Below are 20,864 nucleotides of genomic sequence, written 5' to 3'. Positions count from 1 at the left end.
CACCAGCTCGTGGTTTAAAATAATAAGTTATTTATTCTCATGGAATCTTTCATACCAAACGTGGGCTTTAGGTACGTCTTGTAACTATACATTTCAGAAAGGGATCCTCTTCGGATCCATTCCACCAAGTCATCCTCATCAACTAATCTGGATTCTTGAAATTTGATACAACGGCTGCAAACAGAGGCCCACTTTAAAAATTATAATAACTTTAGCTGTTTGATCAAATTTTAAGAATCTGAATTGTTTGATGAAAAGGACTTGATGGAAGAGATCCGGAGATTATCGTTTTCCAAAAATTCCAATATATACGGAGAGTAGGTTTTCCTTTTACTGTGGGTTTTTTTTTTTTTTTTTTTTTTTTTTTTTTTTACTGTGGTTATAATTCCTTAATTTTCATTTTTATTTCTCCTCTTTGGGTGCGAGCGAAGTAGAAAGAAATCAGGGTTTAGGGTTTCTCTGTTTGTTTTCCGGGAAAGTGTGGAAAATCTGGGAAACGAGGACCGAGGGAATCCCTTCTATTCTGGGTTGTCCTTGTTTGTTTTCAAAAGGAATTGCGTGCTAGCCAAGTAACGAAAAAGAAGTAACAAGCAGGGATTAGGGTTTCGCAAAAGCTTGAGCCTTTGAACAATGGGTGGAACTGGAAAGTGGTATTTCACATAAGGGGAGATAGAAACGGAAACCCCATCTCGGAGGGACGGGATTAGCCGGATGAAAGAGTCGGAATTGCGGAGGTCTTGCTGCTTGTTTCAGAGGGAGTTTGGGACGAAATTGAAGGTGGGTAGGGTTACGATTTCGACGGCGATGATGCTGTGCCACCAATTTTACATGCAGCAATCTCATGGCAAGAACGATTGGAAGATTGTTGCAACTTCAAGCATGCTTCTTGCTTGCAAATTAGTCGACGAAGTTAGGTTTTTGAATGACATTGTTTTCGTGGGGTACGAGATTGGGGAAAAATTCGAATCGAGTCAAAAGAGTAGTAGTGGTGGTACTATTAGGCAGAGAGAGTTCTTCAGGAAGCAGAGGGATTTGATCATGCTTGGGGAGAGACTTGTTATGCAAACAATCGGTTTTGAATTTGATCGAATTAAGCTTCCGTTCGATCCACTTGCTTCGGCTCTAAAGAGATTGAATTGTAGTAGCTCTGGAGACCTTGGTATGTTGGCTAAGAGTTTGATTGAGGAGTGCCTTCAAACCACATTGTGCTTGGAGTTCAAGCCCCATTGCATTGCAGCTGGTTCAGTGGCTGTTGCGGCTGAAATTCTCAAGGTTCCGATACCATCTACCGGAGTACCGCAGATGAATGGAAAAGTTTGGTGGCATGAGTTTGAAGTTTGGCCACAGCAGTTACGTGAGGTTGTTCGGCGGATGCAAGGTATGTTAACAAGGAAGGCAGATGGAAAACCAGCTCTGTGTCGTCCACCACTACCCAAGTCCAACAATAGGAATAACAAGGTCATTCAGCATGAAATTTCATCTAGAAACCCAAGTGCAAGTTGCAGTAGCTCTCAGTCATGTGTTTCAATTGAAGCAACAGTTGATTCACATCCTACGAAGAAACAAAGGACGTCGTTGTGAATTTAGTTCTTTATATATGTTCAGTTGGAGTTCATGCCATTGTAGTTGAGCTAGCCATCTTCCTTAATCTGTTTATTGTTTCAGTGGGCATTGTGATTCGGAATCTGATTCCAATAATTTTGTAATTTTGCTGGTAGATGTATAGAGATATAGACACGAACCAGACAAGCGATGTAATTGAAGGGAAAAGAATTGAATGATTTGCTTCACTGGATTTCCAGATCATCAACTTGTTTCATTTCTTATCTTTTGGCACAAATTTGTTTCCTTTCTTGGACTTAAGTTAAGCTTGTTCAATGATGGGGCTTCATTTCTTAAGTACTTTCTAATCAACGTCGTTAGCTGAGAATCTTCGTTTGTCCATCTGATCATCTTCAAGAAAAACAGTTTCAATCTGGGGTTGCGTACGCCATTTGTTCAATCATAAATATGTCTTAGCAGCTAGTGTTTAATGTGGTTATTTAAGCAACAAGAAAAAGAACAAAACATCAATGTTTAGTTTTGTTATGTAAGATTGAAGAAAACTAATAAAGTTTCACCAAAAAACATGTTGTGGTCTAATTTTATTCCTGAGGATCTGCTTGCTAATGAGTTTGGCCTACACGTAAATTTCCCAACAACAACAAAGCCTTTTCCCAAGTTCTAATAAAATTACAAAATAGTGGAAGTAACTATGAACAACAGATTCTAACCCAACATTCCGTAGAAAGCTGCAAACAGCAAAGTGGTGAGATTCTATCGCAATCCTTAATGTCCCGAGGAACCCTTCTTCGATTTTTCCCAAGCCCCTTTTCACTGTTTTTAAAGGGCTAAAAGGCATGTTTGGTTCAGTTGTTCTGCAAGACTGCAACCTAATATATGTGATATACTGATATAGGTACGTGTTGTGTACCTGTACGGTGTACCACAGCTATTAGAAGCCATACATACTGTATCATTACATGTGGAGAATGGGAATAGACCGTGATTTCTACAAGATACAAGCCAAGAGTAACTCCGACAGAGAGTCTTTTAAGAACAAACGAGAAACTGTTCGGTTTGTTTGTGCTTTGTGATGCACAGGTTATGTGGTCTTTTACTTCTGCACAAATTGTGGCCTTATTAGTTCCTTCTCTTTACGGTTTTCTCATTTGATTTTCTCCTTTTCTTGATACAAAAAGCGAAAGATAAAAATTTCCTGGCTGTTATGATCTTCTGCGCTAGTGCTTGCAGCAGATAGAGAAAGTGGTTTAGTATGCAATTTTGATTACAAACCATGAATTAATCGAACCAAACCGCTAATAATAATACATAGTGCATATAACATTCTCTTAATATTTTGCATGGGGTTTACAAGACTATTTTATGCTAATAATAATAATACGTAATATATATTACATTCTCTCCATCTCACTCGTGTGTGCACACATAGGATGCTCATTTTCTCTCAAACACTCTTAGTTCCAAACCACTTAGAATGATTGAAATTATTATTAGTATTCATATCTTCATTTTGTGACTCTATTATTTGTGCATTGAATTTGTCAAATCTGCTGATGCTAGCAACTTTGACGTTGCTGAAATCTAATGTTGCTGTGTTGTATTTGTTGCTGCTGTCGAAAATTCCTGACAACATTTGCCCTTTCTTTCTCTTACTAGAAAGTGTGGAGTTTATATCAAACACTATATTTTTGAACTTATTTTGGTATCTGATACTTTAAAACTTTGGATAGCCTTTGTATTATAATTTTCATTGTTGCAATTTTCCTGGTGCTTCATAATCTCGGAGTTATGAGATTGAAAGTTTGAGACTTAAGTTATGGAATTATGTACTTTGAAGTTATGACATTGTAAAATTAATTTCCGAGATTGACAGTTTGATGGTGAATTAAGCAACAAAAAAAATGATGTTTCATAATTTTTTTTTGATTTGTGAGTTATTGAAGGAAACTAAAAGGTGTCATTACAATGCATCCGGATACCTAGTATTTTCTCTAAGGCGCATATTTAGTGGACTTGTAGGGGTTGAGGTGCATGGCATTTCTCAAGTCTCCACCGATTCATTCTCTAGAAATAATTAGAGGTGATTCGGTATGGGATTTCAAACCGAATATAGGATTCTAAATTCCAAATCGAAAATTTTCGGAACGGGAATTTAAAGATCAATCCTGAACCGAGATAAATCAAGACTTGATTTAGGTTTTTGGGATGAAATTTGAGGTTTTTAGGATGTGGGCTAAATTTTGGATTTTTGGTCTGAAATTTTGTTGCCAATTGAAATTTAGGCTTTTTATCTCATATCAATTTGAAATTTCATATCAATTGCCAATTCATGCATACCAAGTCAAATTGACACTTGAAAGTTCCAAACAACTTAATTTCATACTTCTCTTTCTAATATAGTCTACCATCAAACTAATTAAATTCAACATTCAACATGCATGGAACCAAAATAAATATATATTTTTTTAGTTCGGTCTGGGATTCCCGAACCATTGAATATGTAATCCCGATTCTTGTACCGAATGGTGTTCGGGATTGGTTTGGTATGGATCTAGAGGGGAGTGGCACCCGATCAAAAACTTCTTCCCCTTGACCCGTTTATTTGACCCGACCCCGTTCGGCTAGCGCCCATATCTGACGCCCTCACGGCATTTTCCGAGCACATGAAAGCTCCCCACCTCTACCAAATCATTTTCCTTCCACTTTCCCATCAATTTTCAACCAAACCCGACGAGATTTGAGCCTCGATTATGCGCTGGAACATCGACAGGTCTGAGGGTGTCTAGGTGTTGATCTTCCAATTGTGAAACGTTTTCCTTCAATTACCACCACCAAAACACTCATCTTGAGGCTTGGAACAAAGCCTAACAATTATAGGGGCAGCGGAGCACCGAAGGTGATGGATCGAAGCCATCCATTTCTAGGGTTTCAGGCGAGTTCGAGGGAAATTGGAGCTTTTTCCAGCCAAATTGGACTTGGCCACAAGTATAAAACTTGCTCTACTCATTGAGATCTTCATTTATATGAAATTTGGTAATTTTTGGAAATAGTTGATTTTTCCGACGAGTCGGGGCGGTCGGCCACCGCGTGGGTAAAGACACCCCTTGACCTCCCTAGGATACAATGGGTGCCCCAATTTCATATTAGACATCCGATTGATGAAATTATGTTGTTTGGTTATATTTCCGTTAAAGGTCGCCACTTGGTTATTATATGATTCGACAATCCGACCATAGGATCGTCACCAAACTTTAATATATAATAGTACATAATATTTAGGAATATTAGGAACTGACGGATCGGGAATCTAACGTACGGATTTTCCCGGATGGGTTTTCTAAGTTTGTAAATCTAAGCGTCGGCATCTACTTAATTTTAGTGATTGGTGAAGATCCAACCGTTGGATTTCCGAAACTTTAGGATGTTGTTCTAGAAGCTTATTAAAACTCTTGGGAAGTTACGGATAGGAAATCTGAGGTGTGGATCTTCCGGATAGAGTTACATAGGGTTGTGGACCCTACCGTCGACCTTTGACAGACGGTGGACTTTTGATCAATGGGTTACAAATTATTCTAGAACATCCTTGGGGAAGTGTTTTGTGTAAGTTACATGTTCTATCGATAAGAATTCTGAGACGTGATTTGATATTTGTTCTAGGTGACGATCATTCATGATGCCTCGATATTCGTGCTAGGGAGTTGTAGTGCAGATTGCAGGTGAGTGGGTCTTTTCTTTTTTATAGTGTGTATATATATATATATATAATTGATAGTTTCCACTTATGCATTTGAAAAAAGAATTTCTTACATACGCCTGGATTAAACTAAAATTTATAAGCATTAGCGAAATGATAGAATTTATGAAATTATTTTGGATCCTGTGGGATGCCTTAATCCAAGTTACGGCTTTGATGAATGTTATATTGACTATAAATTATGGAATATGCTACATCCTACGAGATGCACATGTATGCTTATAATCTTTGATGCCTTAATTATATTTATGGTCATGAATAGTATAATATTGGCTAGAATTGTTGAATGGTTGCGGCATGATTATACTTATGTTATTTGCTCATCATACATTGCTGCAACCGGTGTTAATGCTCGCCCAGGGCCAGGGTCAGTCTTTCACGTGTATGTTCACATCTGCACCGCACGCTTGCCTTGGATCCAAGTATGTGCCAGTCATGTTGTATAGGTTGCAATAGGCAACTCCGACTCGTATGTGACTGCGAATAGTGCCAGTCGTAACATGATTGTAGCACTAGAGCATATATTATGATTACACCCAATCCTGTCGTACATGTTGCATTAGGCAACTCCGACTTGTGTGCTAGCATAGATTGATGAGCATTAGTTTAGTCGTACAGGTTGCATTAGGTGACTTCGACTTGTGTGCTAGCATAGATCGATGAACATCTGATTCTATTATGCTACTATTGAGATATTGTGATTGGCATATTTTTGGAATTATTGTGGATTTTCATTTGATTTCATACTTATACGTAGTATGATTTTCTGGAAACTATACATGTTTTACGGCGAGGGGTTATAACGCTTTGAAGTGTTTTTATTAAAACTTTATTTTTAGGCCCACTCACCCTTGTTTTTCACCCCTTTAGGTTTTAATTGCTGAACTTTTGTATCAACGAGGATTCTTGGCAAATCTCAGTATAGGTGGCTACCTATGATGGTATAATCCTTATCTTACCTTAGTGTACTTTACTTATACTCTGTCATCACGTATGAAATGAGTTCATTCCCACTCACCAGCGTACCAGCGCACTCTTATATTTAGGCACTTTTATGTTTAAATTTATTCACATTTTCCACATCACTACACTTTATGGCTTCGTCACCTTCCAGGTGTCGGCCAACACAGCTCAATTCGAAGTCCTAGTAGACATTCCGATTCGGGATGTGTCATTTTAGGTTTGATTTGGGATTTTCGAGAAAAAATTTCAACCTTAGAAATAATAATTAGTGACTACAAATTTCAACTATTAAATCGATGAAATCAAACGAGAATTAAGTTTTAAAATAATGTACACAATATGCAGAAAAGAGTGGTGCATAACCTTTATTTATTTTTTCTAAGGATAAATCATTACTCTTTAGTTGTGCTATTATCTTTCCACATCTGACTTTTTAAACTTTTTGCTCTAATTTTCCAGAAAAAGAGAGTTAAATATTTCGGTTTTACTTATCTTTTGACCTAATCTAGTTGAGAAAATTGAATTGAATGGATAACAAATTGAATTGAATTGAAAGTATCCACTTATTAATATTTTAAGTGACATCCGTTTTCCGATCCTCTTTGTCAGTATTTGTTCATCGTACATCGTACGGTCAAAAATCATTTTAATTTTTTTTATTTAAAATCGAACACAAACAGTACCTGACAAAAACTGACCGCATGATGTACAATGACCGAACACGATTCATGAATTCTCGAGACCTGCACAAAAAATATCTAGATAGGATCTGGTTGGTTGTAAGAGAGGTTAATTTAATTCCTAATCCCACTGGGAGCTTTATTTTTGTTTGTTAACTATTAATTTGTCTAAGATTATTGGTTGAACAATCCCATTAGAATTGTTTACAAAAATTATTTTCTTTTAACTTTTTTGAAAGACAATTTGGTAAAACAAAGGAAAATGAATTCACCACAAAACCAAAACATATTGTTGGGAATAAGTCCTACATTGATGAGAGGATGAATTTTTCACGAGCTTGTAAGTAAGTTGGGCTACTCCCTATATTGCCAATTGATTTTATGGTGGAATCCTAACTTTCTTCATAGTATCAGAGGAGATTGTCTCACATATGAAGTCAAACGGTCACATGCGCTTCACATCACCCCGTTGCATTGTCCACGTTTTTAACCTCAACTTTCTTCATATACATAGGCATAATTTTGACAAATTTAGCCAGAATAACATATAGATATGTGCAAAAGTTTTATTGATGTCGATTTATGATGGACTAGGTAAACAACTAACCATCAGTCCCGTTCTTTCCAGTTTTAAACTAGTCAAATTATTTGCCTTGCTTGTATACAATTTTTTCACATTAGATCTTTGATCCTGAAGCAACCTCACTAAGCTCCTTTTAGCATTTTCTCTAAAAGGACAATTAGATGCCAAAAACCCATCCACCAAATGCAAATATGCCTCCAAATCATGGCAGCAAGCCACATCTGCATCGGGCTTCAAATAAGGTGACATTTTTGTGTCGACTCTCAATTCTGTCCCAACATGTGTGTAAGCCAACGGCATGTTCCTGTCGATCATGTCGATGAATCCTCCGGCCTTTGCGTTCTTCAACTTCTCCTCGAGCGCTCCTTCGCCCACGAAAATACCCGGAACCCTAGTGATCACGTCTTGAGAGTTGACGATCCTTAATACCTTCACATCCTTGTCGTCCATTCGCTTTGTGAATCCTCGGTTACCTACGCGCGGGCCTCCAAAGGAGAAAACCGCCACCGACGGCATGTTCTCGGCGCATGTTTTGAGCTCATCGCCTACTAACAAGGCTAAGGCAGCACCAAGGCTGTGTCCTGTCACAGTTATGCTTAATGTTTCTCCCTTGTATTGCTCCATCAGCCTCTTGACCTCTTCAACCACTGACTCGGCAAGGCTCGGCACGTCGGCCCCGCGTGTTTTGTAGAGACTCAAAAATCCGCATTCCACTTTTGCTTGGCGTTCCTGTTGACCTTGCTCGGTCGACGGCATCTGAATTAGTTGAGCTCTTAAATTCTCGGCCCATTCAAGACACGTGGAGGTCCCACGGAGGGCAATGACAATATCGCGTCTGCCCATCCGTGCAATCTCCCCCTTATCATCACAAACTGCCACGTACCCGACCCAGCTCGACCGCTGGGTCATCCAACTGAGATCCGGCCTCACTTCATCGACCCAATCGGGCAACCCGATTGATGACGTGGCGTAAAGGCTCTTCGTTACCTTATATGATCTATCCGGAAGCGCCACGTTGCGAGGCATCTGAACCTCCTCTGCCGACATGGCTGGATTCGAATGAAACGATTGATAAGCCGCCTGAATAAACTCGCCGTATCTGACGACCTCTCGCCGGAGATTCTCATCCAGCGGGTCAAGTAGTCCGGCCCAGTTGTTCGAACCGTGAAACTCGCGCCACCGGGTGCCCAAATTATTTCTGGGAGAGTACTCTCCAGTCTTGGACAGGAGGCGCTGCAGGCGCTTGAGGTGTCTCGGAGACATGTCTTCGGCGGCGCCTTTCACTTGCGTCCATAACCGAGAAAGTTTGAGCCCTCCCAGAAGCCCCCTTCCCCTGTTTTCTCGTGACCCATTTTTATGCGGATCTTTGTCCTTTTCGAGATCGGGTTGTGGGTCGAGTTGGGTTTGGGGCGGAGGTGGGGTTTGGAGGAGCTTGTCGAGGTTGGCGAGGTGGAGCCGAGTCAACTTGGTGGAGTTAGAACCGGGTTTAATGGAGGCGGGTGAATAAGAAGAAGAGGATGGAGCTATCGTTGATGGGTTTAATGAGGACGTGTGGTTTCTGAAGCTGGCTTTTCTGGCCTGAAACATGTTGACGTTGTGAGCTGGGAGCGTTGGTCCGACGAGCATCATGATCAAGAAGCACACGTTTTAGATAGATAGAGAGGAGAGAGAGAGACTGTCAATTTACAACTAACTGGGATTCGAATGATCAAAGTGCGTTTATATAAACTGTGAGGTTACAAATGGCCATGGAGTTCTTTGTTGTTACGGAAATGCCATCGTTTGGAAGTCCATTTGACTATTATAAAGAAATATTATTGACCTTTTCCCTTGTTTAACTTGGATATTTGAATAAGTATAATTTTAATGTTATTCTTATCATATTTTTGTATCATATTTTCATATCATCTTAAGTGGTATTTGATATGAACAACAACATTATTTGAATTAATCAGATATTTAAATTTAGTTTATTATTTAATAAATTAATAATTAAGAAAAACTAGTTAATTAAATGATGATTGTGGTATACGATAAGTCTTTCTCCTTTCTTTCCTTGGCTTTTATAAATTTTTCAAATGATGTAGCTGTCCACATCAGATGCCATCTAAGATGATATAGAAATATAATATACAAATATTTACGTTGGTTCATGCTTTTGGGCTACATGAAAGGTACAAAATCATTCATGAAAGTCCGCGTCCAGCCTCACACGGTGGAGAAGTTTTTCCAAGTACCTGGCACATATGTTGATCTGGAGTTCTCCACTAATAGGCTTCTGACACTTATCCTTTACTCTATAAGTGACACTAAAATACCTACTTTATCCTTGTATTCATTTCAGAAAATAATTAAAATAATTAAAAAAAGAAGGCAAAATCCTCTTTCCCATCCCCGCCCAACCTGCCCTTCCCGTCACCTCTCCCTCTCTCTTTCTTTCTGTTTCTCTCTTCCCCTTTTTATTTCTTTATGTTTTAGAAATTTTCCACACGGTGTCTCTACTTTGAGGATAAATTTTTATGTCCTCAAAACATAATGTGATAGGTTAAGTGTTATAATATGAGTGGATGAAAAAATTGATATATATTTTTAATTTACTTTTTAATATTTATCTAGTTGTATTAAAATACTTTGTATCGTCTTTTGTTTCAGCTATAGCGAATTGTTGCACTGATGTTGTGTTGTTCTGTGTCAATATTATAATAGATTATGGCATGAGACATCATAATTACGATGTAATCATATCTTACCAATATTGTGTTGTTCGTACCAAATATAGCATTGTGTTATGGCACCAAACAACACAATTACGAGGTACTCAATCGTGCTGTGAAAATGAAAATCTTTCTTTATATTTTAGAAAATTTACAGTTTGTTTGGATGAGGAAATATAAGATTACTCAAGAATTTTAAAATAACGGAAATTGAAATAACAGAATTTTATTTTCTAGAATTTGTGAATTTCCTTGCTTTATTAACTTAAAAAAACAATAGAATTTGAACACAGAATTTGTTATTCTTCCATAAAAATTGGGAAATTAACACATATTTACATGAAATTTAAATTTAAGAATTAGAGGTCTCAAATTCTAATACTATGTTTGGATGAGGGAAATAAACTTGAGATTTTGACAAAAATCAGAATTTATAGATTTACATACACCAATTCCATTATTTGAATTCATAAATATAAAAATTTAAATCTCCAAGTGGATAAAAAACTTGAAATTTGGGACCTCCAATTCCCAAATTTAAATTTAATGTAAATAAGTGTCATTTCCTAATTTCTATGAATGAGAGTTTAAAAATAACAATTTCCGTATTCAAATTCTATTGTTTTTTAAAATTTAACCAAACAAGAAAATTCACAAATTCTAGAAAATAAAATTATGTCATTTCAATTTTCATTATTTTAAAATTCCTTAGTAATCTTAAATTTCTTTATTCAAACAGAATATAAGTTTTTTTTTCATGCAGAAATTCTAAATTTTTATATTTATGAATCCAAACAAAGAAATTAATGTATATCAATTTATAAATTCTGACTTTTGTCTAAATTCTAAATTTATTTCTCGCATTCAAATATAGTGTTAAGAGTCAATTGACTGAAATATCTCTCGCCCCATGACTTCGAATTATATAAAGTAATATGATGGCTTTTCCCTTACTTAACTTGCTTGACAGCCTGTTAGGTGACTGGACGAATTTTTGTTGTGTGTGGACTTTCTTTCTTTGAGAAAGAAACTGGAGGAAGAACCAAACTATTCAAACCGTCAAATACTTTAACTGGCTAACGCCCAAACGGTGTACGTAGTCTACGAATACGATTCATGAGAACTCGAGTTTAAATACTCCGTACTTATTTTGTGCATAACCTTTTTGTAATCATTGAGACATGTTAAAACATTTAATTCTTTTTAATTTTGTTGTCATAAACTTAAAACATATTAATCAATTATATATGCTACATATAAAATAAATGTAGAAGATTTGATTTTTGAGAAGTTCGAAGAACAGGAGATGGGTACTATAAGAACCATCAATCAGTCCAACAGTTACTCGTGTATAAAATGTAGTCTCTCAAACTAAAATTATTTATCAATCTAACGGATACAAACACATTCCCATACATAAGATGTTGCGTATAAAAATGCGGTCTCTTTAAATAAAGTTATTTGGAAGACAACATTATCATTTAGTTTCTTTAAGATCAAATAAAGCTTCATTAAAAATAATTACACAAGACATACATATCACACGTCTTTAAAGCAGAACAATCTACACATGCCAAATAAACACCACAACTTCACAATAACAAACTCGTCAAAAATATAATGTAATTAGATATAAATACAAAGTACGCATGGTGTTATTATTTTGTTTAACTATTTAGTACATCTATCTAGCTACTTTTTTTCTTCATATATATATATATATATATATATATTGTACAATGTATCCACTAATGGGATATTAGTTGTTTTAATATGGAAAATACTTTTGATCTAATTTTTGTGAGTTATTAAAAGTATATGAAATGTTGTGATGGATATTCAGTTTCATATTTGTTTATTCTCTTATATAATGTGATTTTTCAATATAAAATATAAATAGTGAAAGCAAAGATGGTAACGACTAACGACTATTTAGTTTTCAAAAAAGTAGTTGGCGGTGGTCATGATCAAACAAGGATTTATTAAAACTAATATAATTATATTCTCTCCGAATCCATTTGCTATATGTTTATACGAGGACTTTAAGGGAAATGACTTTCAATTTTTATTTTTTTTAAATGGGGATTAGTTGTAATGCCAAACCACATCAAACTTCAATGGTCTGAATCGTCTATTTTTCAAGTTGCACTTCGTAGATCATCTAGGAGGCGAGAAAAAAATAGAGATCTCTAAGGTGCAACTTGAAAAATAAACGGTTCGAATTGTTTAAACTCGATGTAGTGTGGGCCTCAAAATTAATCCCCATAAAATAAAAAATAAAAAAAAAATGAAAAAAAGAGAATCTCTTCCCTTGAAGACTCCTTCTACAGTAAGTTTTAGATTGAATAAAATGCTTCCTTGCTTCTCCATTAGTAGACTTGAAGCATTCAACCCATGATTCTGATAATTAATCAACGATTACGATTATTCACATAAAATTGCCATATTCACGGAGTTTGGAGTAATTACACATGAAGTTTCCAAACTTTGTCATGTCGTCGTCACCGCGTTTACGTCTTCTTTTGTATCAAAGTATGATCAGCAATTAGGTCACTAATTAAGGCCTAATTTAGTTTTTGGAGATTCAGCTGAGGAAGTTCTTAATAAATTTACTAGCTAGGGGTGTACGTGGACTGGATGCAGCAATAGGTTGAATCTTGAACAAGTATTTTCCAATTAAAAGAAAGACTGCCTTACTAAGATAATATTCAAGTCAAATAATTAATAGGTTAAAAAATTTATAAGGAGATTTTCTGTCTCGGTTATAACATGCACGACACATCAATTGTTAGCTAACTGTAATTTAGACATAATCCCTTACGTAATGTGATATATATATATATATATATATATATATGGTAGTTTTATTTGTACGTTAAATATATCTTGCATTCATTATTGTTATGAAAAATAATGGGTACTTGGATTAATGGTCGATATATTTAGATAGTGTTGCGCACTAATTTATAATTAGTTTTCATATGAACCTTTCACTAGGAAAATGAATAGCAAATATAAATAATTTATAGTAGAACTATACATTAAACTTGTCTTTTGTTTTAGGAAAGAACAGGTTCTTGAATAGTGATGATCCATCAATATAGATGCCTATTATAATGATATGCGCTCCGTATTTTAGTTACACACTGCATTTTGCACTACATATCTAAGTAGTATTAGGGGTAAGTGCAAAAAATTAAAAACCAAAGAAAATACCGAACCGAAATCTATTGGTTTGGTTTCAGTTTCAGTAGTTTACAAACAAAGTTGAACTAAACCAAACCAAATTAAACCTAACACGTTGTTTTATATTTAATCATATTAAAACCCACCCTCTCTCACTTTCTCACTCTACTCTTCCAGCCTCCTCCAGGCCTCTGCCTCACTCTCACGAACTAATTCATAGTCCCTCATCTTACCACCAAACCCTATCATCATCATCACCTATAACCCATTTCATAGTCAAATCCCATACCCCATCGGAGCCATCAAAACCCACCGTCGAGGCCACTCAGATCCCACCCAAGAAATCCACCTCAGTTGGGACAGGTTTCAGCTGCCGATAAGGAGGAAGTGAACATGACTCCCTTGATTCGAAGGTCGCAGGAGTCACTTCTCCAACTTTCGCATAACGACAATTGTAGTCCTAATCTGGGCCACACGTCCCCCAAACTTGTTCAAATAAGTCTAGCCGGGCCGTCCTTCTTCTCACACCAACCACCGGCAACAAATTAAGCTAGAAAATGGAAAAGACTTAAATTCTTATGGTGAAGTCTGTTAAGAATAAAGCCGAGATCCAAAATTCCACTTCCTCTTCGATTATAGTATGCTTGTAAGTTTCAAGTGTGAGGTTAAACATAACCCATCTAGGGTGGTTTCAAACCCCAACTCTAGGGTTGGAAACAAATCCCGAAAATCTCAAACCAAACCAAAATTCCTGAAATTTTGGTACGGGATTCGGTATTGTTAGTTTTCGAAATGAAAAAATTGTATTGTTAGTTTTCGAACATATTAGGTTTGTAACTTATTTTTTTACTTTTGGGTTTGTTACTTATTTTATTTTGGTTGCATGTTAATTTAATTTGGTATGAATGATTGCTATTTCAATTTGTATGAGATTTGGGAATACCAAACCATCCCGAAATACCGAAATTTTGATTTGAGATTGGTTTTCAAATTCCCATCTCGAAAATTTTCGGTTTGGGATTCGCGATCCCATTTTCAGTTTGGGATTCGTGATCCCATTTTTAATTTGGGATCTCATACCGAACCACCCCTACCCAACTCTAAGGAGCATTTTTCATTAAGGCCCTAAGTAAGTGTACTAAATACAACGTTCAAATATCTATGTTTGGCCATGTAATTCAATGTTTATGTGTTTTATAGTTGACATATTCAGCCACAGAATGATGAGGGACACAACGTCACACATCTTTAGCCTAAATGATCCTTTTCATCATCAACTTTCTTCTGTTTGCTCCAATAAGAACGTACTTAGTAAATACAAATTCTGGGCAATATATATAAATATAATATATACAGGTGGAGTTTCTCGAGGGACACTATTAACTAAGCTGCTAACCCTTTAAATAGAACCTATTTAACGATGCCGCAATATGGGACTGACTACGATCGATCTATGGCAGTTCGTCGTAAGTCCTACGCTGCATATTATGCAAATACCTAAAAAGTATACTTCATTATAATGTGTTTACTTAGAGAAAAATAATAATTTATGTAAATAATATTTTGCAATATACGTGGGCATAGTTACGTTGGCTACATGAACCTGTAGTTAGAGAACAAAATTAGTGGGTATGAATGCTAACGCGGTACTCGTGTTACTGGTGCAGGCATTTCTCACATGTTACTCTTGTAGCTAAAGTTGACTCTACGTAAAAGACTTCTTTTGATGATGAGAGGCTTTCACTTTATCACTCCACGACGACGACAAGGACAGGCAATAAACATACATGATACCATCAAATCCAATATTTTACTCAACTGTTAGTGGAGTGGAATTTCAACACAATCCGGCCTCTAATTAAACTACCAAACATGTTTGCCTTGTGCCCTAGTTAATTAAAAACCGAGTTCTCTTATTATATTGTGGATCATGTGCAACGTGCTACATGCTTTGGCCGTTGACCTAACTTTTTGTTACTTTTTGAGTTAAGCAAAACTAATTAAGTGACAAATTAAGAAGCAATATGTGGAAAAAGACTTATTGGGTTTCTATTTTTTTTTTCCCTTCTGGTTGAAAAACGTTTAGGGGGAAGGGAGACTACCCAACTACCTTATCACAGGCCTAGTGTGTACACAAATTTCTTTGAGAACTAAATAAGGAATCTTAGCTCTTTTTTCGATTTTTAGAAATCATCCGTTAAGAGAAATTGTCGGTAACCAGAGTCAAACCTAGATCTTAATCTAGCAAATGATTTCTATCATCGTAGTATTCAACAAAGATACACTACCATGTACCACCGACCAGCCGTAATTATAATGTATTTAAAGTCCCTCCAAACACTAATCAACTGAGTTATGATTAGAGACCAAAGGGGGCTGAGAAAGGAATAAAAATATATAAAGGTACACTTTTGTTTAATTAGTGGGCGATGTGCAAAGGTGGACGGGCAGAGAGTACATCAACAAGGACCCGACATCTTTACGAGTCCATATGATAAAGTTCAGGGGACTGAAAAAAGGATATATGCGAGCAAAGTGCTTTTACATGTTGAGAGTGCATCAACTAGGAACACACCATTGTTTGTCCTGGTATAGTCAAAAGGACTGAAACAAAGAAATAGTGTGTTTAACTATATATAAAGATGTATAAAAAAGGCTTGTTAGTGACTAACCACTAAGGCTATTGTTAGTTTCTTTTAGTGCTAGAATTGATTAATAGGTTGTCAGATATTCAGAGAGACGGTCTATTGACTCATTCCTAACCACTATGATATTGTTTCTCAACTTGAATCTTGCTACCTGTACACAACATAAGGTCTGGCGAATTTATATAAAAGGCCTTGGCGATATTTTGAATGGAACAATACATTTATATATTTCTTTTACTTTCTTAATTTCCTAATGTGAGACTTATATTCATTTAGCATCTTAATATGCAACTAATCGCACATCTAAAGTTAAAAGCGGAAGCATGGTGTTACATTAAACCTAATAAACTGGCCACATTACGACAAAGACTAACATGACCCACAATAAAAAATCGCGCTAATACCATGTCAAACTTTTTCGTCTCAATATGGTCCACCGACATCTACGGTATTATCTCGACTTAACCACCAATTACTAGATGTTGAGTTTTATGAAGAAAAAAAAAGCCTTGGTGATATTAGAAGTGCACCTCCCACACATAAGTTGTATATTATTTTTGTTTTTCTATGAAGTGTCACTATTTTCCAACAAGTCCCCTCACGAATGATCCACACAATGTCACATGAGAAACCAATTCTCATATCAGGAATTGATCAATTCATTATTTTGGAGCCAACACAACTTTTCGGGAGCCTCGTCACATTTATTCACTAGGCCAACTCAACTTAAGTTTGTTTTTTTAAATCTTTTTATTAGTGATATATTAATTTGTCTTAGGAAATAAGAGTAGTTTTCCTCGAGTTAATCAAAATTTCAATGATACACACACAATTATTTTAATTTCTCACACATCTCATTTTAATTTTCTTCATTGATTAGTTAGATTTATTCAATCTAATAACTAAAAATCAATAAATGCATGCGAAAAAACTAAAACAGGGGCGTGTAACTGTAAATCACCTCTGTTCATATTCAACGAAGATTAATAGACAACCGACCCAGCAACATAAAGGTGAAAAGTGGTTTCGTGCTCTAAAAAGTAAAAACACGTATACAACTTAAACTGAATTGAGTTACAGGCAGATCGATAGACAACCGACCCAGCACATAAAGGTGAAAAGTGGCTTCGTGCTCTAAAAAGTAAAAACACATTGTACACAACTTAAACTGAATTGAGTTACGAGCAGATCGATAGACAACCGACCTAGCAGCATAAAGGTTAAAAGTGACTCCGTGCTCTAAAAAGTAAAAACACATTGTATACAACTTAAAGTGAATTGAGTTACGAGCAGAGACCAAAGGGAGGTGTTGGAAAACGAAAAAGAAAGAGAGGTGCTGTTTTGTTTGGTGGAGTCTGCGAAGTGGAGGGGTCAGAGTACACCAACAAGGTCAAAGCACAATATTTTTGTCGAGTCCAAATAAAAAAGGTTAAGAGGACTGGAAATGGAAATAAAATGCATTAGACCGGAAAGCTTTTATATACACCATAATTTTTTTTTTGAGTTTTTATCATAATTGATTTGTTTATATATTGCAAATACATAATTTTGATCTTTGTGTTTCGAATCAAATACATAATTTCATTTTTCATGTTTTGTCTTACACATAATTTTGTTGGTGTACTGACATGAAAACCATGTGATATATTCTTATTGGTTAACATGTTTCACATGGTTGTCACGTCAACATACTAACGAAATTACACGGTAACGAGGAAATTGATGTGCAAGGCAAAATATGGAGATAAAATTGATTGATTCAAAACATAAAGGAATCAAATTATGTATTTGTAAAGGAATCAAATTATGTATTTGCAATACATAAAAGTCCATTTGTGATAAATTGTTTTTTTTTTTTTTTTTAAAACAGTCGTTGTTTTGATACACTTACATCATCTAATGAACTTCATAAAGATCATCATTTTAGATCATATTTTGAAGACCACATGATGTGGCAATTGATACGGTTGACAACATTAATCAAAGATTTAAACGATTTTCCAAGTCTAATAATTCCAAAAAAAAAAAAAAACATCTTAGTGACAATTTAAAGCCTCTGCACTCCTCACAAGTGTATGTGTTTTTTTTTTTAAATATAAGAAAACTTGAAGTGCATAATAAAAATTTTATTGTACTAATAACATTTAAAACAAAAAAGACAATATTATATGGTAACCGACGTCAGTTGCGCAAAATAAAGTGAGTAAAAGACATTAGTGGCTCATAACCCCATTAGTCACTTATAGACCTTTACCTAATACCCATTAACTTGTCATATGCTGATGTGGAGGACTATCGACTTCGTTAATGAATGAGGATCCTCTCGGTATCCTCTAATTACATCTGTTCATCGTATATCGTGCGGCTAATTTTCGTCAGATAACGTTTATATTTAATTTTAAATAAAAGGATTTCCAATGATTTCTGACCGCACGATATACAATGAATGAATATGATTGGAAGATTATCGAAATTCTCACAAAGAGGATTCTGAAAGGATCCTAATCATTCGTTAATGAGTAATCAGTGAGGATAGATGTTATTATAATGATCAGCTAACTATTTTGAAAAAAATAAAATAAAATCTTAGCTGTTGTCGAGAAAAAAAACCTAAAGGAAAAATCCTTCGGCCGCTGACCTTGGTCGTTGGCCTTGAGGTCGGTGGCAATCTCTCTTGGTCTCTTTCTTCTATTTTTTTCGTGTTTTTTTTTTTTTTAATTGTAGTCGCTCTTTTATTGTAACAAGAAGGGTTGCGTGATTGTAGTCGCCCCTTTTGGGTGGGAATATTTTTTATTCTATGTGGTGGCCGGTGGGCATCCAATAATTCTTTGTACCAAGTATATAGTTGTAGTCGGGCACCAAAGATTGAAAGCGACATGACGAATGCAGCCTGTGTGGTCGAGAAGAAGAAAAGCAAATGATACAGATATTGGTTTCGTAAAGTAATTAAGAAAAAGAAAAACCTAATAAAAACAGCTCAGTGTGCAAATATGGATATATAAATAAAATGTTGCAATGCGTAAGCAAGAACAGCACGTGACTCGTGAGGGAGAGAAGACTGAGAAGGGGGAGCGAAGGGTTTGAGTCTTTAATTTGAGAAGGGGGGTGTTTTTGGTGTGTGTGATAACACTACGCCCATGGCACAACAGATGTTTTCAATTTTCGAGTGAGCATGTCGAGTAATGTTAGTAACTTATGAGCGAAATACATATTCTGGGTGAGTCTGTCGACATATGCCAATAACAACGCATATAAAAGAATGAGGCTAGCAAACCGTACATTATTCTTTGTTAATCTAATTCATGTTGAGCTTCTTTGCCCCATATATATTATGAGGAATGCTAGGTATCTTCTCTCTTGACCTTCTCTTTTATTTTTAAGATCCTACCACAATTCTTAATGATACGAACTATTTGTTTTTCAAGCCACTCTATAAAGATGAAGCCTGCAAAAGAATCAACCAAATCCGAATCTATTATGTCATCTAACTTGTATCCCATAATAGATGTAACATGTTCTTCAATAATAAAATAATGAAATCATGACAATATTAATCAAACATTTAAATGATTTCAATTTACCTATGTGTAGAGACAATTTTAAGGGGCGATTTAGAAAAAAATGATTCAGAAAAAATTATTCAAATTGTATGATCTTTAAAATAAAGAATAATGCAAAAAGAAAAAATACAAAGGAAAATATAGCTAGCATTCCTCGTATATTATATATAGTTGGACTCTTTTTACCGTGTATGAACCGAGCTCAAACTTTCAGCTAGTATGAACAAGTTTAAAAGCGTACACAACTTGAAACTGAGTGTAGGGTTTTGAACAAAATATATAAAACATGTACCACCTGTATAACTTCTTGAGCAATGTTAGGTAGATCACATTTGCAATCTTGTGATGTGTCATCAATAAAAAAATAAGCGCGTTAATCAACATTTAAGTAATAAGTCAATCATAAATAGCCACGTCATATGATGTACAAAATATGGTTTAAATAGATGGACTTCCCATCATTACCCTAACTTCCTTATTGATCGGGATGATTTTCAATTAATTATTATTTAACTTCTTTCTTTCTTCCTGGTCCCCTCTCGTTTCTCCCATACATGTTCCTCCATTTTAACTAATTAAAAAGGGGGAAAAAACCAAAATCGAAAGTGTTATCTAATTTGCCTTAATTAGATGGTCAAAAGAAAGGAATAACAGTTTAGAGTAGTCGACAACAACAGTTTCATGAATGAGGGTAAATGGGAAGAAGGCTAGAGAGTTGTTAGAGAATCCGAAATCGTCTGCTTTGGCCTATCAAAAAATTGAATTACGACTTTGGAAAGGATGTGCCTTCTTCTGAGACTGAGAAAGGTCGCGATCGGACTGGGGAACTAAAGTATATATGTACAGTATATATGTTCCTCCAACATCAGCATCATGTTGCTGCCATGTTGATGTTGAGTCGTTGACAAACAAAGTAGCATTTTTCCCCTTGCTTTTACTTTTCTTGTTGGGCGAAGACCGAATATTTTAGAACCAATGCAGCTACCATGTCAAATTTTATAAACGTAGCTGCTTATATTCCAAGAAACATCCTTAACTACTAACTACCCTACCTGTGAATATCCGTATAATCTCATGCCTGCGCTTTCTTCAAATTGTAGTTAGTATGCAGCCATTTTCTTGGAGGAGAAATTTCGCATTCATGCTGATGGAGATACTAAGAACATCTCCAACCCGTAGGATAAAGTTTAAAATATAAGTTTTAAACCCCTTC

The 20,864-nt window shown here is 35.7% G+C and overlaps 1 protein-coding gene and 1 pseudogene across 2 annotated transcripts; one reads left to right on the top strand and one right to left on the bottom strand.

The window, feature by feature from the left end:
- Window positions 1-711: 711 nt before the first annotated feature.
- On the top strand, window positions 712-1,581 carry LOC137723262 (cyclin-T1-3-like). The gene has a single exon (XM_068462418.2). It carries the CDS (start codon window positions 712-714, stop codon window positions 1,579-1,581), a length of 870 nt encoding a protein of 289 aa, XP_068318519.2.
- Window positions 1,582-7,514: 5,933 nt separating this feature from the next.
- Window positions 7,515-9,242, bottom strand: LOC137723645 (phospholipase A1-Ibeta2, chloroplastic pseudogene; annotated as a pseudogene). Its single transcript, XR_015961457.1, has one exon. The product of XR_015961457.1 is annotated as a phospholipase A1-Ibeta2, chloroplastic pseudogene (transcript).
- Between the last annotated feature and the right edge of the window lie 11,622 nt (window positions 9,243-20,864).

The sequence above is a fragment of the Pyrus communis genome, chromosome 4 (genome assembly GCF_041283825.1).
Source record: "Pyrus communis isolate YQ-2024b chromosome 4, ASM4128382v1, whole genome shotgun sequence".
Taxonomy (NCBI): domain Eukaryota; kingdom Viridiplantae; phylum Streptophyta; class Magnoliopsida; order Rosales; family Rosaceae; genus Pyrus; species Pyrus communis.
The sequence above is the reverse complement of the archived record's forward strand: the minus strand, read 5'-3'. Positions and strand labels throughout refer to the sequence as shown.

What these genes read in the sequence shown, in the direction of transcription:
- LOC137723262 (XM_068462418.2), top strand. Translation starts at nt 712, where the DNA reads ATGAAAGAGTCGGAATTGCGGAGGTCTTGCTGCTTGTTTCAGAGGGAG.